The sequence below is a fragment of the Brachyhypopomus gauderio genome, chromosome 9 (genome assembly GCF_052324685.1).
Source record: "Brachyhypopomus gauderio isolate BG-103 chromosome 9, BGAUD_0.2, whole genome shotgun sequence".
NCBI lineage: Eukaryota > Metazoa > Chordata > Actinopteri > Gymnotiformes > Hypopomidae > Brachyhypopomus > Brachyhypopomus gauderio.
The window spans coordinates 2,380,825-2,408,576 of NC_135219.1; the positions used below are offsets into that span (position 1 = coordinate 2,380,825).

Below are 27,752 nucleotides of genomic sequence, written 5' to 3' on the forward strand. Positions count from 1 at the left end.
CTCCAGCGAGTCCAAGGTGAAAAAGCAGTTGAATAATAATAAGAATAATGTTTTATTATTCATTTAATTAATTAATTAATTAATTAAATATATATATATATATATATATATATATATATATATATATATATATATATAATTCTAGATAAGAAAAAAAAAACATATTGGAGTACAGCCATTCATTAAATACAGGACATAATACAAGACATAAATTAAACCAAGATCATACCCTTGTACAAACCAACTGCTACCAAAGCATTGTGCAACAGACAAACGTCTTTACTTACATTGAGCTTGAAAACCAGGTTCTCTCAATACAGGATTTGATATTTAAGACACCACACATCCATCAGGATTGTTTGCATGCTTCTTACCCAGATACCAGAGAATATTTCAAATTCTTCTTCTCTTGTACCTTCCCTCAAACCAAAATAGCTCCCTACTACACCTTGTGGCTAGAGCTGGGATTACCATGTATACCTGTATCCGAGGAATGATGGTTACAATGTGTACGTGTTGGGGGGGGAGTGTATTTAAGGGTGTGTGTGTGTGTATTGGGGTGAATGTGCACATATATTTGTGGGTGTATATGTGTGTAAGAGTGTATATGTGTATGGGTGAATGTGTTTGGGAGTGTATATGTTTGTGTGGATGTATATGTGCGTGATGGTGTATATATGGGTGAGGGTGTATATATGTGTGTATGTGTACATGGTTGTGTGTGGGGGTATATATAGTGAGGGTGTATATAAGGGGGTGTGTATGTATGTATGTATGTAGGTATATGGGTGTATATGGGTGTGAACGAAGGTGTGTGGGTATATATGGGGGTGAAAGGTGTGTGTGTGTATATTGGGGTGAATGTGCACATATATTTGTGGGTGTATATGTGTGTAAGAGTGTATATGTGTATGGGTGAATGTGTTTGGGAGTGTATATGTTTGTGTGGATGTATATGTGCGTGTTGGTGTATATATGGGTGAGGGTGTATATATGTGGGTGAGGGTGTATATATGTGTGTATGTGTACATGGTTGTGTGTGGGGGTATATATAGTGAGGGTGTATATAAGGGGGTGTGTATGTATGTATGTAGGAGTGTATATGGGTGTGAACGAAGGTGTGTGGGTATATATGGGGGTGAAAGGTGTGTGGGTGTATATATGGGGGTGAATGTATATATGAGGTTGAGTGTACAGTGGGGAAAATAAGTATTTAGTCAGTCACCAATTGTGCAAGTTCTCCCACTTAAAAAGATGAGAGAGGCCTGTAGATGACATCATAGGTAGACCTCAACTATGAGAGACAAAATGTGAAAAAAATTTGAGAAAATCATTTTGTCTGACTTTTAAAGAATTTATTTGCAAATAATGGTGGAAAATAAGTATTTGGTCAATAACAAAAGTTCATCTCAATACTTTGTTGTATATACTCTGTTGGCAATGACAGAGGTCAAACGTTTTCTGTAAGTCTTCACAAGGTTGGCACACACTCTTGCTGGTATGTTGGCCCATTCCTCCATGCAGATCTCTAGAGCAGTGATGTTTTGGGGCTGTCGGCGGGCAACACGGACTGTTAACTCCCTCCAAAGGTTTTCGATGGGGTTGAGATCGGGAGACTGGCTAGGCCACTCCAGGACTTTGAAATGTTTCTTACGAAGCCACTCCTTTGTTGCCCTGGCAGTGTGCTTGGGATCATTGTCATGCTGAAAGACCCACCCACGTTTCATCTTCATTGCCCTTGCTGATGGAAGGAGGTTTGCACCCAAAATCTCACAATACATAGCCCCATTCATTCTTTCATGTACACGGACCAGTCGTCCTGGTCCCTTTGCAGAGAAACAGCCCCAAAGCATGATGTTGCCACCCCCATGCTTGACAGTTGGTATGGTGTTCTTTGGACGCAACTCAGCATTCACTGTCCTCCAAACACGACGAGTTGTGTTTTTACCAATTAGTTCTACTTTGGTTTCATCTGACCATATGACATTCTCCCAATACTCTTCTGGAACATCCAAATGCTCTCTAGCAAACTTCAGACGTGCCTGGATATGGACTGGCTTAAGCAGGGGGACACGTCTGGCACTGCAAGATCTGAGTCCCTGGCGTCGTAGTGTGTTGCTGATGGTAGCCTTTGTAACGTTGGTCGCAGCTTTCTGCGGGTCATTCACTAGATCCCCCCTTGTTGTTCTGGGATTTTTCCTCACCGTTCTTGTGATCATTTTGACCCCACGGGCTGAGATCTTGCGTGGAGCCCCAGGTCAAACAGGTGCCATTAATACAGGTAATGAGTGGGGGAAAGAGGAGCCTCTTAAAAAAGAAGTTACAGGTCTGTGACAGCCAGAAATCTTGCTTGTTTGTAGGTGACCAAATACTTATTTTCCACCATTATTTGCAAATAAATTCTTTAAAAGTCAGACAAAATTATTTTCTCATGGTTTGCATGGGGTTGCATGGGGCGCTGGGGCCTTGGTCCTGACCCGTGATGGGGGAGTGGGGGGGCGGGTCTGTTTCCTCTGGTTCCCCTGGACCTGCGCTCCATGGTGGGGAGGGTGGTGTCCGGGGTCTCCCTCTCCCAGCCGCTGGGCTGGGCTGGGCATACGGGGGTCACTGGGAAGTGCGGCCCTGGGAGAGGAGAGCCGGGAGAGGACCGTGCATGACAGGCCCCAGACCCAGAACCAGCTGTCCTCACACATACACTCAACCTCATATATACATTCACCCCATATATACACTCCTACATACATATACACACCCCCTTATATACTCCCTCACTATATATACCCCCACAAACAACCATGTACACATACACACACACATCCACACTCACCCACATATATACACCCTCACCCATATATACACCTACACACACATATACATCCACACAAACATATACACTGCAGGTTGGTAGGGAATCAGACAACAGAAAACATCACTACATACACAGGAGACTCAGTACTGCTGTGCTGCTGCTGCAATACACAATACTGTGGTTATGTACTACTGTGATTAAAGGAGAACTGACTCTGTGTGTGTGTGTGTGTGTGTGTGTGTGTGTGTGTGTGTGAGCGAGCGAGAGAGAGTAACTGTTGGTTTGTAATGGAAGAGAAAGGCATTACATCTGTGTTTCTGCAGGCTGCACACTGGACAGCCAAAAGGAGATAAAATTCATCACTGCACACACAGGAAAGTCAGTATTACTGTCCTGCAGCTGCACAGACATACAGGCCAGACCTGAGAGATTCACCTGGAGGAAATACAACACACACACAAACTCATGGGACGAGATCTCCAGTGAGAGTGAACAGTACAGAAACAGAGTTCAGCTGGGTACTGCTCACTCTCCAGGAAATCTCTCTCTACTCATATCACACCTCACTGAAGAGGATGGAGGAGTGTACAGGTGTGATGCTGAATTGGGGAAATACAGAGATGTCATTCTCACTGTTAAAGGTAAGATTTTTTAATCCAAATCCATCTGCAGTAATGTTTGTATAACTAAATGTATCTGAATAAATACAACATAAATCCATGTTATATTATTTTGAATTTTTTATCTTTTTAACTGTTTCTTTGGTTTTTCTGCACTGAAATTTGGTTTTAAAATTTAATAAGGACAGAGTTTTCAGAGTTCTATAGTTTAATGAAACATCTAGTTAAATACAGAATGTCACTGTACGGAGGGCCCCCTACTGGTCGCCCCCGTCTACAGCAGCAGCTTGTCCTGTGGGTGTGGTGTTGTGATCACGGAGCCCGTGATCCGTCTCACCTGAGGGTCGTTTGTTCGTCTATATCTGTCTTGTCTTTGTACCAGTTGACCGCTGGTTATTATATCCTTAATTGGGATCAGTTCACGGGTTTTTGTTTGTGCACTTTACATATTAAACCATCCTATTTCCCTGAGACTTGGCGTGATCGCTTCCATTTATTTTCGCTCACCTTACCCGTCACACAGAAGAAATAAGATGTGTCTTCAGACAGTCGGCTAAGAATAATGAAACATGTATGATGGTTGTTCTCCTTATCAGGAGAGGAGGTACAGTGGACAGTGTGACGGGTGAGGAAAGTACAAAAATAAAGGAAGTGCTCACGCCAGTCTCAGGGATTAATGGTATTTTAATAAATAAAAGGTGCACTTAACAAATACCTGTGACACTTTAACAAATGTTGGTCTTATCAAGAGACATATGTAATAAGACAGGATGCAGGTGGGAGCCTTGGTGATCATTGAAAACACAGACAAAATGAATCTACAATGCAATGCTTGCAAATTGTATAAAGAATCAACATAAGCAGCAAACCCCACAGTGGGACCATGACGTGAGGGATGAGGCAGGATGCTGAGACACAAGTTTACATTTTCAAGCTTTTATTTTCAACACAGAGCAAATTGTAAAGCGACCTTGGGTATCTTAAGAGGCGCTATATAAATCTAATTGAAAAAGATTTTTATAGTTTACTACATTGCGTTAATACAAAGACAAAAAGCGGACTTATTGTTAGTTCCATGTAATTTCGGAATTTTTGAGTTTACCCCCTTGACATCCTATTAAGTTGCATGCGGCCCCCAGACCAAAATGAGTCTGACACCCCTGCACTAGCCAGACTCAAACTAAAGACTGACAAACATAAAAAATACACACACCTAAAGACACAGGCATTAACAACATGCAGGTGTAACACAACGCATGAGGGAAGAATCAGTGGAGGTTATCATGACAGTACCTCACACCAAAATCAGTGACCAGGACAGAGACAGGGACAAAAACAAGAGAACCCACCACTCATTTGAGGGTGCTGTCCCACTGGGTCTGGTGTGGACCTTTGCCTACGTAGACACAACATCAGACACCATCACTAGATACAGAGACACAAGCTAGCTGGAAAACTGAACAAAGATGAACACTTCAAGAATTCAATAACTTCACTTGAGGTGAAGTTTATGAGTTGAAGCTTATAAAGATTTCTAGTGAAGGTTAGTGTTATGTTAACTAATCAGCTGAATGATATTTGGACATGTGATGGAGTCTGACAGTGTGATGTTTCTGCAGGTTGCACACTGGAACACCCCAGACAGACAACAACCATCACTGCACACACAGGAGACTCGGTACTACTGTCCTGCAGCTGCACAGAGATACAGGACAGACCTGAGAGATTCACCTGGAAGAAACACAACACATACACAAACACATGGGACGTGATCTCCAGTAATAGTGAACAGTACAGAAACAGAGTTCAGCTGGGTACTGCTCACTCTCCAGGAAATCTCTCTACTCATATCACACCTCACTGAAGAGGATGGGGGTGATTATGAATGATTTCTTAATGAGCGAGAACACCTATACATCAGACTCACTCTTAAAGGTAAAACATTTAGGTCTGTGATCTTAGTGCAGTTATAATCTCACAAATAAACTGAACTTTAGTAATCTAGTGCTATAGATCTGTATTACATCAGCTCATATTTACAGAGCTTTAAACTAGCTAATATACTGGTGATGGGATAAATGCAGTAGATCACTGGAGTAGAGTATTCTCAGTAATGTTGCTGTTATCTGTGTTTGTAAAAGGATAGCTGACATGAGTCCATAGAGAAGAGGGTGAATATATAAATCATATTTTTGTCAGATGTTTTCTGTAAAATCTGTAAAAATATATATATATTTACTGCATGTTTTTGTGTATATTTGTGTATATGTTTGTAACAGCGGTAACTGAAGCAGTGGTAACTACAGCAGCTGTAACTGAAGCAGCAGTTCCTGAAGCAACAGTAACTGCTTCAGTAACCGCTGCTTCAGTCAGCTATTCTGCTAGCTATTTTCATAAGTCTGCTTCAAGCAGCACAGGATTTCACAGCATTTGAGTGAGTTTCCAAAACAACTTCACATGACAACATCCACTACATCAGAGCAAGTATCACTTGAAACCCTTTAATAGTTAAGTGAGAAAATATTACTGTGATTTTGGGAGACAGCACCTGGGGCAATTAGGTGTGAGACAGATAGGGTTGCCACCTGTCCCGGTTTTCCCGGGACTGTCCCGGTTTTCACGTCGGTGTCCCGGTTTTCCCGGGCTGTACCGGTTTGTCCCGGTTTTCCTTCTTTTTAATATTCGGTCCCGGCAAAAAAAAATTTCATTTAATGTCCCGTTCACATGTTAATGTTAGTTCAAACGACTATTTAGACTGTTTCTGCACACTTTAAATCCGTCTTTTTTTCTCGCTGTGTCCATTCCCCCCGTAACATTTTACGTTCGCCACCCCCAGGGTTGCCAGGTCCTACAAAATATCCTGGATTTTCAAACAAGCCCAATTTGGCGTGAAAACCGCGAACCTGGCAACTATACGCCCCCCCCCCCCAGAATCAGAAAACAGACTCAGTACTGCTGTGCTGCTCCTGCACTACACAATACTGTGGTTATGTACTACTGTGATTAAAGGTCTTGTGTGTGTATGAGTGAGTGTGGGAGGGAGAGAGAGAGAGAGAGACAGTAAGTCAGTAAGTGTTGGTCTGTAGTAGAGGAGAAAGGCATTTATTGTGTAAATTAATGTGTTTCTGCAGGCTGCACACTGGACAGCCAAAAGGAGACAAAATTCATCACTGCACACACAGGAGACTCGGTCCTGCTGCCCTGTTCCTGCACTGACACACACACCAGACCTGAGAGATTCACCTGGAAGAAACACAACACAAACAGAGACACATGGGACGTGATCTCCAGTGAGAGTGAACAGTACAGAAACAGAGTTCAGCTGGGTACTGCTCACTCTCCAGGAAATCTCTCTCTACTCATATCACCCCTCACTGAAGAGGATGGGGGTTGTTACAAGTGTAGTCTTAATACATATGAACATCTGAACATCAGAGTCATTCTTAAAGGTAAGATATTTAGATCTATATTCTTAGTGCACTGAGTATCTCAGAAATAATCTGGACTTTACCAAAATACTGTAACTGGATACTGCTCATAACTATAATTTCAGACTTAGCTAAGACATCTTCAAGTAAAAGGCCTTGAACACTCATTTGTAATATACCCAAGCAAGAAACAACATACACATACCCAGCACATACAAGATACTTCACTGTTTTGCACCCTGTGCAGCATTAAAAATTAAGTGTGTCTGACAGAAGTTAGCCCCGCCCACTTCACTGCTGTTGAGGAGTCATGTGACTCATTTTGCAACACTGATGTCATTACTGTGGTACTAAATGTCCAATATTGTGACATTGTCATCTGGTAAGTCAAGGCTGAGGTAATAAGCCTTTCTATAGATGCCGTCTAAAAATATAATGTAGGGATCATTAACTTTTAAACCTACACTTCTGAACCTGTGTATACTTCACTCAGTCATAACCACTGGTACCCAGCTGTCACTCATACAAACCAACATGTTCAGATACAAGTTAGAAATGCATCAGGACTGTAGTAAAACATGCACTCACAACGTCATGTGATTGTGTTACATGACCTGGCTAAAGATGTCTAAATGTGAATACAGAGACGGTGAGAAACCATCAAAATCTGAGATTTAATTTTAGTTGAATGTGGGTTCACTATTTGGCAAGAGTCAGATTATTTTGACACTTTTCTTGTTGTGCTATTGCTGATTATTAATTATATTGATGAGTAACTATTAATAAAGTCATTTAAGTCACCATAGGTTATACTGTCACACGATACCCTACATTGTTCCAGAGGTTACTGATGAGCCCACCTTGCAATATGAAACACAGAAGACAGAGTCACACAAACTATCCTCAAAATGTACACAAGTAATCCCATCTCTCCTTGCAGGGCACCAACCTTAAAAGGGTCCCTTTGACCCTTTTAAAGAATGTGTGAAGAGTGTACGTTTTATTTTCAGATTTTCATGTACACGCATATTTCACATAATGTGTTTGGAGCTCCAAAATGGATTTAACATAACTGAGACCCTGAAATGATTGTAACATGCAGAGTGACACTCACCAGACTCCAGAGGTCTTTGTGCTCCACCACCTCTCACCTCTCACTCCTCACCCCTGACTTTTGACTGTTGTCACAGTGTCTCCTGTGACTCCGCCCTACATCCCCGTTGCCTTGGTCACTGTGATCTTCCTCCACATTATTGTGGCTGTAGTCTACTGCACCAGGAGAAGTAAAGGTACCACTGACATAATCAAGCTGTTGTTGTCTCACTACGCCTCCTGCATCTGTGAATTTATTTATCCATTTATCTTCAGCAGCAGATCCTGCTCAACCTCACTACACTGCTGACGGAGATGGAACAGGGAGTCTGCAGTAGAGAAGACAAACAACATTACAGCTACAAACCCACACCTGAACAAGAGAGAGAGAGAGAGAAAGAGAGAGAGAAAGAGAGAGGGAGGCCATTTCCGCTACCAACTCACACACCTGCCTGAGAGATAGAGCATCACAACCCACTCAATGACCATCACTGTCACAGCAGAACACGTGTGCACATGTTCCCTTGTTTGTTATACAGGGGAGGGAAATCATCCATCTTGTATGTCATCCATAATAAACAACAGTGTACATTAATAAACGTAACATACATTTACAAGCATTACAATATTTTTGAGTATCATGAAGCACAGCAAAATCCATTAATATATTAATAGATATCAATATTAATAAATACATATTCATTTAAAAACATGTCTATATGTGTATGTACATATGGATGAATGGTGAAGTGGATAAACTTTTGCAGTTTGCTGACTTGTATGAAACTTAAAAGGAAGTAACAGAGAAAACTTTGTGATGTTTCCACTTCCTGTGACAGCTGTGAGATCTTGCAGGCATGTGACATTGTTCATTGTCTTGTGACAACTCTTGGACAATGATGACATGTTAAACAGTCAGTATCCACAGTTGTCTTTCAATAGTGTTTACCAACCTCCAGGCCGAGGTCTAGATGGCTTTGGCTGGGGGGGGGGGCAGTCAAACATAATGGGTGGACACATCTTTAGTCAAATGTTGAAAGCCAGAATTATATTCAGAGCTTGATTTGAGGAGTGATACAAGGAGATGCTAACCCCCCAGTTAAAAAGAACCTCTGTAACACTCATCTCCCTTTACAACCAACCTGTAACACTCATCTCCCTTTACAACCCCTCTGTAACACTCATTTCCCTTTACACCCACGCATCTCCCTTTACAACCCCTCTGTAAAACTCATCTCTCTTTACACCCCCTCTGTAACACGCATCTCCCTTCACACCCTCTCTGAAACACTCATCTCCCTTTACACCCCCACTGTAAACTCATCTCCCTTTACACACCCTCTGGAACACTCATCTCCCTTTACACCCTCTCTGATACCCTCATCTCCTGTTACACCCCCTCTGTAACACTCATCTCCCTTTATACCCCCTCTGTAAAACTCATCTCCCTTTACACCCTCTCTGTAACACTCACCTCCCTTTACACCCCCTCAGTAACACTCATCTCCCTTTATAATAATAATAATAATAATAATAATAAGTCTTTATTTGTATAGCACCTTTCATACATACATGCAACTCAAAGTGCTTTACAGAATAAATAAAAAAGAAATATTAAAAGGAAGCAAAGATAAGAAGACAAAAATAATATGTTAAAAGAAATTAAAGATAAAAAGGAAAAAACCATAATAAAATTATGTAATAAAGTGACAAATTATAAAATAATAGACAACATAATGTAATAAATTAAATAAGATGGCAATATTTTAAATTATTAGAACAGACATAAAATGTAACTAAATAAAATAATGTAATAAAGTAAAGTAAATAAGATAACAATAAGATGGAAAACTATTAAAATAATTAGAACAGAGTTAGAGTTTCTTAACTAAAAGCAGATCTAAACAGGAAGGTTTTGAGACTCTTCTTGAAGCTGTGCTGGGATGAAATACCTCTGAGCTCTTCAGGAAGAGAGTTCCAGAGCTTTGGGCCATAGTGGCCAAAAGCACCCTCGTCAATCTTTAATCGGCTTTTAGGAATCACCAGTAGATTACTGTTTGAAGACCTGAGAGACCTGACTGGAACATATCTAACCATCATTTCACTGAAGTAAAGAGGAGCAAGACCATGAAGACATTTAAAAACCATCACCAGAACCTTAAAATCTATTCAAAACTGACAGGTAACCAGGGGAAGTAGAGACAACCAAAGATGGGCTAGAGACGAGGTGGTTCTGTATAACTACAGGCTCTACTGAGTGGAGAGAGAAAATCCCCCAGTGCCGATCCTGCCATCCTCAGAGGTCTGATCTGATTTACTGGTCAGTTCTCCTCACCCCAAACCACCAGCTTCTCAACTAACTGGGTAGGAAGTGTAGTTCACATAGAGCATGATCATGGGTCTGATTCCCAGCGTGCACATGTCCTGTCAAATGTGTCAAATGCTGTAAATTAAAATGTTTCATCCCCATAGATTTAAAAAAGCGTGTAAAGCAAATACTCCTGTATGTTCATACACCATAAATACTAAACTGTGAATGTTTGTAAATATAACTACATTGGTGGAGTTTTTTCTTTTTGCATGCGCTGTCAATGTGAGTGTGTAATGCAACATATGCTGAGAGAGAATACACAGGAAGGAGGAAGTGATGACACTCTGAAGACACATTTGTGCATTACTATATATAGTTTGCATGCTCATATGTAAGAGAAAGAGAAGAGAGGTGATGGGGAAGTAGTTTTGTGAACAGACGTCGTCTCTGCTGTGTGGACACTAGGGAGTGGTCCATTACAGTGGAGCTCCTCAAGAACAGATTTGTGCTCAGAGAGCTTTAAACAGGTCTGGTGTTACAGGTCATAGTGGTGGTCGTTTTCACAGGCAAACTGTAATTCTGAAGACAGAGCCACAGAAGTTCTGAAGCTGTGTAGTGTGTGTACGGTGATCAGAGCATTCAGGAGATTGTAGTTCTGAAGAGGAAGTGTATAAGACGTGTAGCAGCAGTCCTGCAGTATGTGTGTGTGTAGTGTGTTGAACTCAGTAAGAATGCAGGTGTGTGTGTATCTGCTGCTTGTGCTCCATGCTGCTGATGGTGAGTGTTGCATCTCATGTTGTTGTGTGTTATATGGATAAATGAGTAAAAAATGTTACAAATCACTGATTACAAGACAAATGTATTAGCTTTAGTTGACATTAAAACCATTTTCTGATTTAAATCTTATTACTTGATGGCATACGTCATACTGACATCTATTGGGAAATATCGTATCATCATCAAATGAAGCACTCAAGAATAATTCAGGAGTGATGTGACATGACAGTGCTGAGAGAGTTGAGTTTGTTGCACTACCGCTGGTCTGCATGATCATTGACTGGATCATGCACAATTAAGTGTGAGATAAAAAACAACAAAAATTTTACCTCTACGTTTGGTAGAGAATCAGACAACAGAAAACATCACTACATACACAGGAGACTCTGAACTGCTGTGCTGTTCCTGCAGTACACAATACTGTGGTTAAAGGAGAACTGACTGTGTGTGTGTGTGTGTGTGTGTGTGTGTGTGTGTGTGTGTGCGTGCGAGAGAGAGAGAGAGAGAGAGAGAAAGAGACAGTAACTGTTGGTTTGTAATGGAAGAGAAAGGCATTAAAGCTGTGTTTCTGCAGGCTGCACACTGGACAGCCAAAGGGAGACAAAATTCATCACTGCACACACCGGAGAGTCAGTACTGCTGCCCTGTTCCTGCACCAACACACACACCAGACCTGAGAGATTCACCTGGGAGAAATACAACACACACACAAACACATGGGACGTGATCTCCAGTGAGAGTGAACAGTACAGAAACAGTTCTGCTGAGAAAAGAGTTCAGCTGGGTACTGCTCACTCTCCAAGAAATCTCTCTCTACTCATTTCACACCTGACTGAAGAGGATAAGGGACAATACAGGTGTAAAATTGATTGGGGGAACTATATAGACATCATTCTCACTGTTAAAGGTAAGATTTTTTAAATCAAATCCATCTGCAGTGATGTTTGTATAACTAAATGTACAGTATCTGGATAAATCCAGCATAAATCCATGTGTTATATTCAGTGATGGCTTAGTTACCTTGAAAATGTAATCAGATTACTGATTACTCCTTTTAAAAGTAACTTAGTTACATTACTGATTACTTGATTTTAAAAGTAACTACGTTAGATTACAAGTTACCTTAGTAGTTACATTCAGCAGCAAAATTAATTTTTCCAATACTCACTTAATTGGAAGTGCATTTTTAACATGTATTGAAAAATGTGGATGTGTCCAAAAACCCCGAGGGGCGAAACTTTATTGATAACGCAACTGAACAATAGCACTTGTTCGCTCTCTCAACTCTTCCCCACTAGCCTGCTGCACCCCTGACACGCGCAGTAACGCGTTACTGACATCACTGGTTATATTATTTTGAATTAAAAAAAATCTTTTTAACTGTTTCTTTTTCTGCACTTGTGGGTAGAAATTTGGTTTTAAAATGCAATAAGGACTAAAGTTTCCAGAGTTCTATAGTTTAATGAAGACATCTAGTTAAACGCAGAAGAAATAAGATGTGTCTTCAGACAGTCGGCTAAGGATAATGAAACATGTATGATGGTTGTTCTCCTTATCAGGAGAGGAGGTACAGTGGACAGTGTGATGGGTGAGGAAAGTACAAAAATAAAGGTTCACGTCAGTCTCAGGGATTAATGGTATTGTAATAAATAAAAGGTGCACTTAACAAAAACCTGTGACACTCCAACAAAGGAAATACTAACCAGCAGCCAACTGGTATGCAGACAAGACACATATAGACTTATAAAGTCATATATAGACATATATAGACATATACAGACATACAGACATATACAGACTTATACAGACATATATAGACAGAAATATTACCCTCAGGTGGCAAATTCCCTAATGGGTAACGCCCACCTGAGGTACAAACACAACAAACCAAAAACAGGACAAATATAAATACAGCCAGCAGGGGGCGTGCGAACCATGAGCCCCGATGTGGGGGTTATGGAAAAGTACAAGAAAAACAGTGAAGAATGTGGAACAGGAGTTTTAACTGAGGGGCAGACACACAGATAATAAGAATCAACAAAGTGTCAAAGTGTTCAGATTGAGCACCACAGACAGTAATTAGACAGATTATGAATGCTGTCTAATCCTCACGTGACACTGGCATGTTATACATGGGCTGAGTTTGTACCTGAGCAAGTCATCAGCTATAAAGTGATATTTTCACTGGAAATGTATTTTAAATGTGTGTCAAAAAACCTTATTTCACCTGAATTATTATGTCAACTAATCAGCGGAATGATATTTGGACACGTGAATGAGTCTGACAGTGTGATGTTTCTGCAGGTTGCACACTGGAATGCCTCAGACAGACAACATACATCTCTGCACACACAGGAGACTCAGTACTACTGTCCTGCAGCTGCACAGAGATACAGGCCAAACCTGAGAGATTCACCTGGAGGAAATACAACACAAACACAAAGACATGGGACGAGATCTCCAGTGAGAGTGAACAGTACAGAAACAGAGTTCAGCTGGGTACTGCTCACTCTCCAGGAAATCTCTCTCTACTCATATCACACCTGACTGAAGAGGATGAGGGTGATTATGAGTGTTTTCTTAAGGAGCGAGAACACCTATACATCAAACTCACTCTTGAAGGTAAAACATTTAGGTCTGTGTTCTTAGTGCAGTTATAATCTCACAAATTAACTGAACTTTAGCAATCTAGTGCTATAGTTATGAATTATATGAGGTCCTATTTACAGAGCTTTATATACTGCTAATATACCGGTGATGGGATGAATGCAGTAGGTCACTGGAGTAGAGTATTCTCAGTGATGTGGCTGTTATCTGTGTTTGTCAAAGGATAGCTGACATGAGTCCATAAAGAGGGTAAATGTATAAATCATATATATTTTTGTCAGATGTTTTCTGTGAAATCTTCACTGTTGTGGTACCAGTGGTGGACGAAGTACACCAATTATGTACTTGAGTAAAAGTACAGTTACCTTGCATTGAATATTACTCAAGTAAAAGTAAAAGTATTCACCTCAATTTTTTACTTGAGTAGAAGTACAAAAGTATCTGCCTTCAAAAATACTTAAGTATTAAAAGTAAAAACCTTTTTTTTTTAGCGTCACATCAAAACCCCTAGGCCTACTCGATCAACAGGTGAACAGGAAACCGTGCCTTACATTTGCCTAGCAAACACAAAATACACAAAACTAGCCTATATTATCCTCACGACATTCATTTCCAAATTGCATCCATATTAATAATTCACACTAGAAAGGTAGACAAGTAGACACACCGTTTAATATGAAAACATAATTCACCACCAAACAGAACAATAATTTCGAACCGGCCACTTCAGACCTAACTTGAGGTTATAAGTTGTCCACCACATGGCGGGACAGGGAAGCTAGAAGCTCTAGCACCTACAACTAGAACTGTGTGCAGCCCTACCAACTGAACTCATAATATTAAACTTGGCCGAATAATTAATAATAATTAATAATAATCAGGGTTGCCAACTCTCACGCAATGAGCGTGAGACACACGCACTGACTGTCTTCACCAGAGACTGTCTTCACACGTCATACATCAGATTTCTCACACTGAAAAAAAATATATTTTATTTACCTCTGATCCATATCTATGATTCAATGAGTTACTAGTTCGCTCTGGCGCCATACTATGCACCGGCGATCGATCGATCGCGATATAACACTTAATTTGTGTGCAACAATTTACACTCGCCGCTGCCAACCCCCCGCACCAACATTTTACAAACATGCCGCCGCCCCGCCCCCCCAACACTGATAATAATAATTTTAATATTAATTTTAATAATTTTGCTTCACTTCGCTCATATTTACTTGCCTTCGCCTCCCTCAAAGTTCGCTTCGCTTGACCAAATTCGCGTGTATGTGTCCCCGGCTTTAACATTTGATGTGGGAGTCTCCTGTGTTAAACTGGCGTTTAGCATCTCCACAGATTGCAATTTGGGTACTAGCACACTGCTTTGGATAAAAGCATCTGTTAATGTAGTGTATTTCGATGTGATATAATTAACCGGGGTATATAAACCACCCTGTTGGTAGTACTCATCTAATGGCGAACTTACCTCGATGTGTTTTTTCAAGTTTGATGGCGAGTATATAAATGATGACTGCGATGTGTTCTTCGGAATGCAGAGGAGGAATACGAATCATTTTTCTTTTCGAGGAATTCAAACATTTCGGCTAAATAAGGCCAGGGGTGTTGGGGGAAGACATCTGTTGCAGCCATGTCAGATCCACAGCCAATTAGCGTACAAATCTTAATCTCTTACTGAGCGCTGATTGGTTATAGTCTGTGACACGGTACACTTTGACCTGTCGGTATTTTATTAAGCGTTGATTTAAAAATGAAAAAGGAACGAGATGTTTCTGTAAATGTAGCGAAGTGAAAAGTAAAAATTTTCGCTTTGAAATGTAGTGAAGTAAAAGTATAAAGTCTTACCAAATAAAAGTACTTGAGTAAAGTACAGATACATGGAAATGTTACTTAAGTACAGTAACGAATTACATTTACTTAGTTACTGTCCACCACTGTGTGGTACTAATTTCAAGCTTTAACTGTCCTTAACATGAATGAACTGGAAACAATACATATATGTAACTGACATATATGAACAAAGATGTGTGTGTGTATACATATATATGTATGTGTTGAAGAAGATGCAGAGTGAGCCATAGCTTTAACAAAGCTTATTTTTATTGCAATTTGAGTGCTTAAACAGGAATCTCCTCATGGTTGGAGAAAAAAGGAAGAGGCTACATACTACAACAGCCAACTACAAACTACTACAGCCTACTACTACCAACTACATACTACTACAGCCAACTATATACTACTCAGGCATGAAAATGGGTCAGGGGTTAAAAAGGTGAGAAGACCGGGGGGCGGGGCATGTGACGTCATGGGGATACGGCGACGGCGCGTTGACATGCGACGTCATGGGTATACTGCGACGGGGGGGTTGGGGGTGGCTGCTGGTGTACGGGGATACAGCGACAGGTGATGCCAAATATTACGGAGCTCGTAAGGTGACGTCATGTAAAAAATATAGCATGCGAACGACTTACTAACGCGTGCGAACAAGATAATTAAGTATTACTTTATATAAAGCCAGGTTTACCTTCCTTGGGCAGTCAGTTCGCGAACATCCCTGGGATCTGCTTGCTTTGCTGTGAAAAAATAAACTTTGTTGCCGCGTGTGAAAGGCGACGTTAGTATCTCGTTCCCACGCATTAATAAGTCGTGGCCACGCGTTATTTATTTATTTTTTACATGATGTCACCTTACGGGCTCCGTAAAATATAGTAAAATCCATAAAAAATTGTTTGACTGTCATGTCAATGGATTCAATGTAAACGCAAGAAGCCGCTTTCGCCATTCCGGATGGCTCAGTCAAAACCATTACGTCTTAATGAACCAATACATACATCAGCGGCGAAAATTATTGTAAAAATACCAGGTTTACGTGTTTTTATTTTCTAACATGAGCTAAAGCACAGGGTAGACTCAAACGACAAGAGTTTACAACTTCATCTTCAACCTTTTCAGCCCTGGTGCGAATGTGATCCTCACACGTCCCTGGATTCACCAGTTACAACTACACACACTAGAAAAATATCTTGTTTCTTATTTTATGTCACCGTTAACTAAACGGGGTTGACGCGAACTTAAATAGGTAGATAGATGGGCCTATTATCACAAGAGCTTGTGGTTAGATCTGACAGTGTTCAACGCTGTAGCGAACTGCAGTAACTTTGTTTTACCGCAAAATATGAAAACGATTGAAACCATTAATAACCCAATTAAATCCACCCAATTAAAAATGTACGATCTGGTAAATGTAGTGGTAAATGTACGATCTGGTAAATGTAGTGGTAAATGTACGATCTGGTAAATGTAGTGGTAAATGTACGCTCTTCTGACTTGTCCGCGGTGTAGCACTAGGTCCTGCTTCTCGTCCCGCTTAGCAGTAGGCTAAATGAATAACATGAATGAAGAACGTTCGTATGATTGAAACGCTATTTGGCCTCTATGAAGGTTCTGGGCGGAAACTGCTGGCCACTGTCATTGAAATAGCCAATTTCGGAAGTGCTCTGTTTGCTAATTAAGTCAATATGATAATTAAAATATAATCTCCCGACCCCCCCCCCCCCCCCCCCCCCCCCCCCGCAACAAAAAACTCATCGGATCTACACGATTCACGTAGGTCACCCTTTTCAACTTCAAAACGGCGAATTTCGCCGAAAGGTGACAGATTTTCATGCCTGACTACTATAGCCTACTACTACCAACTACATACTACTATAGCCTACTGCATACTACTTCAGCCTACTCCCACCAACTACATACTACTACAGCCTACTACATACTAATACAGCCTACTACATAGCACTACATACTTCTACCTACTACTACAGTCTACTACATATTACATGCAGACTGACTGGGCCCCAAATCAGTATCTAGTATGCAATATATTAATTTTTCCAGTACACAAAAGATCCTTGGATGATGTACTACATCTGCAAAATATTCCAGCACACGAACAGATCTGTTTTTGTGGTGTACAGCAGCCTGTAATGCGGCCATGACATCCACTCTGTAAAAAAAAACATGGAGAGCGCTAATGCAGAGAAATACATACATGTATACTGTCATATTGTCACGCCTGGCCACGCCCCTGCCTGTTTTGTCACACATACATCTGTCTTTCCTCCATGTGTGTCGTAGCCACGCCCCTAGGTGTTACCTCCCAGCTGTTCTGTTAGTTGTCTCTGTTTGGTTTGTGTGTTATATAGTAGCATTCTGTGTTAACCCTCACCTTCTTTGCATCTGTAGTTTTGTTACGTTTGTGAATGGATGTTTGTGAATGTCTGTCGTTGTAACTGTCCACAATGTGTTTAGCTTAGGTTTGTTTCATCTATCGTCCCCTCATCTAGTGGTTTCAGTGATAAATGCCTCGTCCTTCACGTGCTGTCCTTTTGTCTTCTGTTAAGTTTGGTGACAATGTTGATGTTACGTGTAACTCCACTTCCTATATAGAAGGCTTCTCTCAGCAAGTGTGTCTGCCCCATGTTCGCACCACACCCCAAGCATTATACATATAAATATACTAGAAAGCAACTGCTTATTTGTATTACTCAGAAGTTTAAATGAGAAAATACACTATCCATAGCTAGATAATAAACTGTGAACCATTATTTGGCTAGTTAAATAGTGTTTTAAAGCCTGTTAACAAAATTTCTTATCAGATATTCTTATCGGTAGGGGTGGGCCATGTTGCAGAGGCGCATGTAGCCTGGCGAGAGCCTCTAACGAGACTTTGTTACAGGGAGACGCAGTGCTGCACAAAAGGCATTCGAGTAAATTAACGCAAATGTTTTGCTTTAGATCCATGTTCTGAATTAGGGGTGATTCTAATACTAAACACTAGGGGTGTGACGAGACACTCAGCTCACGAGACGATATGAGACACGATATTGGTTTCACGAGAATGAGACGAGACGAGATTTTAAGAACACTAAAATTACAAATTATATGACTGGACAACAAACTTTTATTTAACTGAGTTACAAATGCATTTTGAAATGTTTTATTATAACTCTTAACATGCATTATGTAAGCATGAACTTTTAATAAACTTCTTTCTCTACAAATCGAAATTAAAATAAAATTTCATAAAAGTTAAAATAAAATAAACAAGATTAAATATTTCTCCTTTTTTCAAGCACAAACAATATTACAGTGAGTCCCCGCTTAATGACGGTGTTAGAGACCGTCGTAAATCAGTTTTCGTCGTTAAGCGTGACCCTAGATTTAGATACGCTTTGATCATAAATACAGTATAGAAAAAAAAATGAACAGTGTTCTCGCGCGTACAGCGTGAGAAAGAGCGATCGCGTGGAGGCTGCGCTGACTCAGCTTATCGTGTCAGGGCAGGCCCCAGCACTGCCCCGCCCATGACCAGCAAAGGGCTTGTGGTCTACGTCACGTAGACGCAATCAGCGGAGGTGACACTCAGCTGTTTTTCTCCCTTCTTACTGTGCGTTCACACCGAAAGCGATAAAATCGCTCTCCGTCGCCGAGTCGCCAGCATCGCGTCGCGTGGGGGCGTGTCCAACATCACGCCTGCATGCAGCACGTGACAGATATGCAAATCACGTTTTTAAAGCAGGACGCAGTATTTATTTTAATCTATTGATTACAGGACACACGATTATAAAGGAGTGCGTGTATAAAACATAGTGTGTGTATAAAACACATATAGTATATAAACCTAAAATGTTTATGTATTTTTTTACTTTTTACCCCAGACCCGAAGATCAAACAGGAATTTAAAAAATCATAACCAATAATCGGGTATACGCTAATTTATTGCAGATGTTTTTTAACAAATGAACAGTATTCCCTCCAAAAATAAACATTTTGTACTGTAAATAAACAGGGACACATCGTAAAGTGCGGGACATCCAGAGACAGCCACTATTAATCTCTCCTCCATTTTGCAATCGGAACAAATAATCAGTAGGAACCAAAGTCAGAGGTGCGGTTTCGGAGGAGGGTGCAAACATACTTTCTGATTGGTAGTCGCCGCCGCGCATAACTGCTCATTTGCATAAAGTTGAGCCGAGCTGAACTTGATCGCGTCGCTCAGATCGCTCACTTCGCGTCGCGCCGCGCCGCGTCACGTCGCTGGGTGTCGCTCACTCTCATTGAAAATGAATGACTTCCGGTCGCCGTGTCGCTCTCGTTGCTTTCGGTGTGAACGCACAGTTAGGGAGGCCAGCTGCAGTGTCTCTTCGCTGAGTTATTTGTTTCTCTAGAGCAGTCAGCCAGTAACGTTCGTTGGTATTCTCCACGTTGCTTTTGCTCTCTATCTTCTCTCGAGCTATTTTCTTCAAGTGTCTCACTTCTGCGCCCGTTTGGGTCCTTCTCAAGTTTCCCCCCCGCTGTATTTTTCTCGTTTCTCTCTCTGATCGTTTTGGGAATTTTTTTATTTTCGCCTTCCAGTTTGGTGAGCCGGTTCTTCCCCCGGCAGGTTTTGTTCCCTGTTTGTTTATCTTATATCGCGTTGAGTTTTTCCGCTTCTTTGTTTTTTGTCTTTCTTCTGTTGTTATTCCTTCGTGCTGCCTTCACGAAGACGTTTTTTCTTTGCTCTTTTCCCGCAAGCGTTTTGGCGGTGGTCTCAGTTTTGTTTTCTTGGTTTTGGCGTTTGGGTTTAGTGTAACCTACGTGGTGTATGCGGGTTCACGTACCACCGCATACAATGTGGTTGTGCGCATGCACGTGTCCCCGCATAACATATCGTACACAACACTCACGACACTCCACTGTGCTGCCACTGCTCCTCCGTGCACCGCGCGAAATAAAATAAAAAGTCGGTCGTAACTCCGGTCCGTCGTTAACCAGACCCGTCGTTAAGCGGGATTCACTGTAATTTGCAAAACAAAAAGTTCTTCTGTCAATACAGAGTGCAAATAGTGCAAACGGAGCCTGACCAAGTATGTCACTGAATTTGCTGCAACTACACTGCCATGTTCATTTTTAAGAATATTAGCATGTCCACACTGCTCCCGATATCCTTTGCTGTCTCAACTTACCAAAGTGCCTTTCTGTCCCTGCTACCAAGTGAGATGTGTTGATTTGAGTACTGAGCTGTGGTGTAAATGTCTCTGCATCCTGCTCATATTAGTCGCGATGTACGGCATTATTTTCATACAATGTTTGTATATGGTCCGTGTCTTATCACTCACTCTCTTGCCATTTATCATTTCCGCCGGGTACCCAAAATGCTGCCAAACAAACGATTTGAAAATGGCGGGGGCATCTTTAATCAGTGGTGGATCTAGGATTTTTCTGAGTAAAAACGATATGATACGATATTCTACGATATTCATAGAGGGGCCAAGTATTTGTCTAACAGCCTTGCACACAGTCAATTGTTAATATCCCTCAACTTTTAACTTTCATGGCATTCAGCAACAGTAAGTGAATGAGTGCATAATTCACTGAAATTTAAAGACTATTTACAGAATGAAAAGCCATCAGGTCCTACTGGAGCAGAACAATCATTTGACGTCTGCACAGGATTCTGTGCACCACACTGGAAGACGTCTGAAAGTAGCAAATGACAAATTATTTAATATAAGCCTAGTGTCACAATACACATGCAAGCAGTTATTACTTTCCGAGAGAGCCTCTTACCATCAGATCCTGTAGGATCTGCACTGATTGGTGACTCTGGTGGCTCAGTAGAATGGGGGGTGAAGTCACTATCCAAGTTTGTGGCTAAAATACAAATATATGTCACAAACTATTCAGCAGAAAACATGTTGTCTACAAGACCACATTATTATTTATTTAAAACTGAAGGAAAGACTTGAAAGCATAAAATATAAAGTGAGTTGTGGTAGATGTGGTCATATATGAACCAATACAAATTTAAGCCATTACATTAAAGTTATGATAAATCATCACTACGAGGTGTTACAATATCATACATTACAGCATTAACTGTTGTTGCCCTGCTCCTGACCAGCCTCTGGTCTTCTGCTGCTCTCTCTCTCTCTCTGCCCTCTCTCTGCTCTGTTTCAGCGTCTGGCTGGCTCAATCTTTTGGCCAAAAACTGCTGAATTCCTGCCTGACACTGACCCTTTCTTTTCATATTTTCTATCATTGCCAAACATTATATTTAATGTTAAGTTACAAAGAAGAACATGAATTCGCATTACATTTATTAGCGAAATGCTAACGTTCGTGTCGAAACACAAGTAGGGCCTCAGTTAACACTACTAACCTAATGTTAGCTTTGCATCTTAATTTAATGTTAATCACACTTAAGCTACATGACAGCTGTGAGTAAACAGGGATTTATGACTTACCAACCAACTCTTCAAAAGTGTCATCGGTTGTGGATAGAAAAACTTCGTCCGCGGGATCATGCAAATCTTCTGTAAGCTTTATTCACGCTGGACATTCCGATTTAGCGCCACTAGTGTTTGGGTATGGAATTGCATCCACCTATAATCTGATCATCATCGCTCTCGGGCAAAGGACAGATGACTGACAGGACGGGGGCACTTCAGGGGGCCAATCAGATTTCAGCTGGGGCCAATGCCCCTGTGGCCCCACCCCTAGAACCATCACTGTCTTTAATAGTAATACCTGTATTTTCCGACGTTATTCTGGCTGCTTGCTGGATCACAAATCTTGCGAGACAGATTTTTAACGCGACAAGAAATCTTGCGTCACACCCCTACTAAACACCAGTAGTATTAAACACCAGTAGTAATAAATCAGTATGCCATCATAAACTAATAAAAATGATTCTCCCACCAGGAATCTCAACAAGGAAATTCACTCCAAGGTCTGATAGCACTACAAGGTCAAAGGCTCCATCTGATCCTTCCACTACAGACTCTTCTGAACGTGCAGGGACTCGGGGTAACACACGTTTACTGCATGTCAACATTTCCACCAGTATCTTAAGTAGTTAAAATGCATACTGTGTAATGTTTACAAATTACACACACAATCATGCACACACACATAACATTTATAAAATGTTCTGTTCTTTCTGTCAGATGGACTCCAAACGTCTTCTACAAAACTCTTCTATTATATCTCTGTTGCTGTTGGAGCTGTCGTCCTGCTGTTGCTGGCTGTCATGGGTGTCTTGTGCTGGAGAAATAAAGGTATACACACACACACACGCACACACACACAGGTTGTCGTCCTGCTGTTGCTGGCTGTCATTGGGGTCTTGTGCTGGAGAAACAAAGGTACATACACACACACACACACACACACACACACACACACACACACACACACACACACACACACACACACACACACACACACACACAGGTTGTGGGACTGACTCTGTCTGGTGTCCTGCTGTAGTTCAGAAACGTGGACAGTCGGGGCTCAGTAAGGAACAAACAGTGCAGAAGACAGATGAGGAGACACAGGTCAGTACACACATGCTGTCACTCTAACATAAGAGTGACATAACATCCACATCAGTACCGGGATACACTCTCAGGGACTGGGCTTTCATATATATGTGTGTGTGTGTGTGTGTGTGTGTGTGTGTGTGTGTGTGTGTGTGTGTGTGTATTTCTGTCTGTAGGATTGTTCTACTGTGCTGTATTCACCTGAACAGGCATGTATACAAGTGAGTACTTCTGTGTGTGTGTGTGTGTGCGCTTGGGGGGGGGGGGGGGGGGGGGGGGTATAAGAGATATAGAGATAATAGGTATATATTTTTGTAGGTGTGTGTGTGTGGGGGGGGGGGTATAAGAGATAAGCCATAAGAGGTATATATTTTTGTAGGTGTGTGTGTGGGGGATAAGAGATAAGAGGTATATATTTTTGTAGGCGTGTGCGTGGGGGGGGGGGGGGTATAAGAGATATAGAGATAAGAGGTATATATTTTTGTGTGTGTGTGTGGGGGGGTATAAGATATAAGAGGTATATATTTTTGTAGGAGTGTGCGTGGGGGGGTATAAGAGATATAGAGATAAGAGGTATATATTTTTGTAGGTGTGTGTGTGTGTGTGTGGGGGGGTATAAGAGATAAGGGGTATATATTTTTGTAGGAGTGTGCGTGGGGGGGTATAAGAGATATAGAGATAAGAGGTATATATTTTTGTATGTGTGTGTGTGGGGGGGGGGTATAAGAGATAAGAGGTATATATTTTTGTAGGTGTGTGTGGGGGGGGGGTAAGAGGTATATATTTTTGTAGGTGTGTGTGGGTGGGATAAGGTATATATTTTTGTAGGTGTGTGTGGGTGGGATAAGGTATATATTTTTGTAGGTGTGTGTGGGTGGTATAAGGTATATATTTTTGTAGGTGTGTGTGGGTGGTATAAGGTATATATTTTTGCTGGTGTGTGTGGGTGGTATAAGAGGTATATATTTTTGCAGGTGTTCATTGATAACATACAAAATGTTGAGAGAATGATGAGAAGTTTGAGGAACTTCACATATAACACTGAGCTGGTTGGACACTCTGGTTAAAAAAAGGCTTGAATGCACAATATTTCAGTATAATGGGGAAGTCCATCTATTCCTCTTATGTTTATGTTGAAGTAACACGGATACACACCAGGAAACATAAAAACATCAAACTAAAGATGCAGTGATATAATGACCTGGCGAAACAAATATTTAATATTTAATATTAGTATTTTGCTGAATGTGTTTTAGCATATACACACATTTACAAATTTGCCATTTTTGTGTTTCTACAGGAAGATTTGACTGTCCTATATGCAAGTGTAAATCCAAAAACAAAATGCAAAACAGCACAAAAAGAACAGGTGTGTATCATAAACATATGTCATAAACATGTGTGTGTGTGTGTGTGTGTGTGTGTGTGTGTGTGTGTGTGTGTGTGTTATGTAACCACTGTTAATATGTTACTCCTACAGGATGATGTCACTTACTGTACAGTTGTACACAGTCAGAAAACCAAACCAGTGCACACACCCATGGATGACGCAGATTACACAGAATATGCCAGCATAAACGTAAAGTCAAACTAAAATCTCTCTCTCTCTCTCTCTCACACACACACACACACACACACACAAAGCCCCCCCCACCCCCCCCCCACCCCACCCCCCGAGAGTTTACAAGCAAACTGACAATAACAATAGAGAATGAAATGAATCATATCCATGTGGTGGCCAACAAAGAGTATGTGTTGTATTTGATGTTTTTCTGCTTGTATCATTCTTGTATATTTGTATGTGCTTTTTTTTTTGCTGTAGGCATCCAAATGATTAATTATGGGTTTCTACTGAAGGTTTTTGCTTATGTCTGTGAATGTTTCGTTATTTATGTCATGTATTCAGTAACAGTGCCTTGGGCTTTGATTGAATCACAATGATACATAAATGTAAACATCATTTTAAGTTTTCTTGTTGCCTGTAGACATTTTTTCACTGTCATTTACTTCTGTTTTATAAATAAAGATCAAAAGCCAGATGGGTGTGATTTCCGTTTTAACCTGATTAAAATGACACATTATGCAGGTGTGTGTAGGAGAGACACTAAAATGAGTCCAGACTGTGTAGTGAGTTCCCAGTACTGCTCCACCTGTCCTGTAACTGTGACTGTAGAATGAGTTTAGAATACAAGACATGGCCCTGTGTACTGAGTTCCTGAGTGACACACTGTTGTCATTAGTTAATCCTGTACACTGGTTCTATGTTCACCCTCTCATTGGTTAATCATGTACACCTGTTCTATGTTCACCCTCTCATTAGTCATTTGTGTACACCTGTTCTATGTTCACCCTCTCATTAGTCATTTGTGTACACCTGTTCTATGTTCACCCTCTCATTAGTTTATTACACATTATGATTATGACAGCTGCACCCTAGTTGGAATGGCTTTGTGTTATCAATCAAAATGCTGCTCTGGGATCAAATTCCTTTACACACACCCAAGGACACACATCCCAAGGACACACACACACACACACACACACACACACACACACACACACACACACACACATACATACATACACACCATACTGATTGGACTATATAGATCAGCACATGTTCAGACATCAACAGATAATATGACAAAAAAGAAATGTCAGCACAGAACACTTGGAATAAAAGCTCAGTGACATTAACTATATATATCTATCAACATTTTGGAGATCTACGTTTTGTTTGTGAAGTTTTTAACACGTTTTAAGCTTTGTTAAATTAATAGACTGTCAATGTGCATTTCTTTTTTTAGTCCTCAAGATGGCACTGTTTCTTCCCGATGAGGCGAATGATTCTGTCAATATAGCTGCACATGGCGCATATTTAACTTTATTTGGGTAATTCAGTCTGTGACTGTAGATGTTTAGTCTAGTCGACGTGGCACTTAAGTCACCTAGAAAAAGACTTTAGACTTGACTTGAAACTCGTCCCTATTGACACTCAACTCGACTCTGACTCGTCCAAAATAACTCGTGAACAACATGAGAACTTAGAAACCTGCCATGACAAACCTGCCATGTATTTCTTTATTATTCCTTTATTATTCCTCACTAATCTAATATTCCATAAGGAGAAAAAAAACTACATCCTTATATTTTTCACACTTTTTCAAATTATTTTTATTTTATTGTAATACACTGAATATAAGGATGGGGGGGTTGATGGGGCAATGATGGGGGATTGATGAAACAATAGACTCTAGAACAGGGGTGCTCATTACGTCGATCGCGATCAGTGTCAGTCGACCGCGAAGGAATGTGCGTAGATCGCGTCACATAAAATAGTAGTAGATGAATCGCACATCTGCACTGACGGTTGTATTTTGATTGACATTCACGGTAGCCAATCTGCAATCCACTCAACAAATTACGTTCGACACCCCCCCCCCCCCCCCCCCCGCTCAACATCTTACGTTCGCCACCCCCCCACCCCCATCCCCCCCCCCGCTCAACAAATTACGTTCGCCGCCACCCCCGGTAGATCTTTCTGACTTGGTCATCTTATAAGTAGCTCGCCAGCTGAAAACTGTGGGCACCCCTGCTCTAGAATATAGTTAAGTACTAGAAAAAAGTTGATAAAATCTGTACTGTACGCATGGGAGTATGAATATGTGAGTATGAATATATATGTATCCAAATGTTCCTGAGGTAGGTTTATGTAAAATATAAAATCTGTACTGTACACGTGAGTATGAATATGTGAGTATGAATATATTTGTATCCATATGTTCCTGAGGTAGGTTTATGTTTAATCTGTACTGTACACGTGAGTATGAATATGTGAGTATGAATATATATGTATCCAGATGTTCCTGAGGTAGGTTTATGTTCAATCTGTACTGTACACATGTGAGTATAAATATGTGAGTATGAATATATATGTATCCAGTTGTTCCTGAGGTAGGTTTATGTTAAATCTGTACTGTACACATGTGAGTATGAATATGTGAGTATGAATATATATGTATCCAGATGTTCCTGAGGTAGGTTTATGTTTAATAATGTTGTAGATGTTGCGGATGATGTTAACATTGTACAGCTGTGCAAAATAGCGTAGTGCAAGTGAACGACATGTCCTGTTCAGTGCACTTAAGTCCAGTTGGTTTAGTTCAGTGGTTTAAAGACACAGAGGAGTCCACTGTGGTTGAGGAGAGCTACAGCTCTGGGAAAGAAGCTGTTAGCATGTCGTGTTGTGCTGGTTTTGATGGTCCTTAGTCTTCTACCAGAGGGGAGAGTCTGGAAGAGGTGATGTGCAGGATGTGAGGGGTCAGTTGTAATTTTGTGAGCACGTTTCCTCACCCAGCTGGTGTGGATCTCCTGAAGCGTTGTCAGGTTACATCCAATCATCTTCTCTGCTGATCTGATGATGCGCTGGAGTCTGGCTCTTTCTTTTGAGGTAGAGGAACCAAACCAGGTGGTTATGGATGAGGTGAGGATGGACCTTCATGACTACAGATGTCAGGGCGACAGGTCTGTAATCATTAAGTCCAGTGATGGTGGGTTTCTTGGGGACTGGAATGATGGTGGAGGTCTTGAAGCAGGCTGGAACACAACGGAGCTCCAGTGATCTGTTGAAGATGCTGGTGAAGACTGGTGCTAGTTGGTCACAGCAGTGTTTTAGGATGGATGGAGAGACTGAATCAGGTCTTTCTTCACCTTCTGTCTGCTGAAGAGCCT

The 27,752-nt window shown here is 41.0% G+C and overlaps 2 protein-coding genes and 2 long non-coding RNA genes across 9 annotated transcripts in view; 3 read left to right on the forward strand and 1 right to left on the reverse strand.

The window, feature by feature from the left end:
• Nucleotides 1-8,693, forward strand: part of LOC143522683 (junctional adhesion molecule-like) — a 37,817-nt gene extending 29,124 nt beyond the window's left edge. The window contains exons 1-5 of one of the 5 annotated variants that reach the window (XR_013133097.1): nt 3,260-3,450; nt 5,049-5,364; nt 6,561-6,878; nt 8,048-8,146; nt 8,229-8,693. The gene's annotated coding sequence lies outside the window, so the exon portion shown is untranslated. Of the gene's footprint in view, nt 3,451-5,048; nt 8,147-8,225 lie in introns of those variants that run through there. The other 4 variants (XR_013133096.1, XR_013133100.1, XR_013133098.1 and 1 more) reach the window with 4 other exon arrangements.
• Nucleotides 1-24,656, forward strand: part of LOC143522680 (polymeric immunoglobulin receptor-like) — a 108,165-nt gene extending 83,509 nt beyond the window's left edge. Inside the window, exons 5-11 of one of the 2 annotated variants that reach the window (XM_077016432.1) lie at nt 22,402-22,506; nt 22,647-22,757; nt 22,969-23,036; nt 23,198-23,242; nt 23,996-24,083; nt 24,322-24,390; nt 24,502-24,656. In XM_077016432.1, coding sequence (XP_076872547.1) covers nt 22,402-22,506; nt 22,647-22,757; nt 22,969-23,036; nt 23,198-23,242; nt 23,996-24,083; nt 24,322-24,390; nt 24,502-24,506 — 491 coding nt within the window. In that variant the 3' untranslated portion in view covers nt 24,507-24,656. The remainder of the gene's footprint in view (nt 1-22,401; nt 22,507-22,646; nt 22,758-22,968; nt 23,037-23,197; nt 23,243-23,995; nt 24,084-24,321; nt 24,391-24,501) is intronic. The other variant, XM_077016431.1, reaches the window with a different exon arrangement.
• LOC143522685 (uncharacterized) lies at nt 10,645-13,952 on the forward strand. Its single transcript, XR_013133102.1, has 3 exons — nt 10,645-11,037; nt 11,612-11,944; nt 13,342-13,952. It is a non-coding gene; the product is annotated as an uncharacterized LOC143522685 (long non-coding RNA).
• Nucleotides 17,337-21,336, reverse strand: LOC143522686 (uncharacterized). The gene is made up of 3 exons (XR_013133103.1): nt 21,268-21,336; nt 21,106-21,177; nt 17,337-17,662 (listed from the first exon to the last, which is right to left on the reverse strand). It is a non-coding gene; the product is annotated as an uncharacterized LOC143522686 (long non-coding RNA).
• Nucleotides 24,657-27,752: the final 3,096 nt, after the last annotated feature.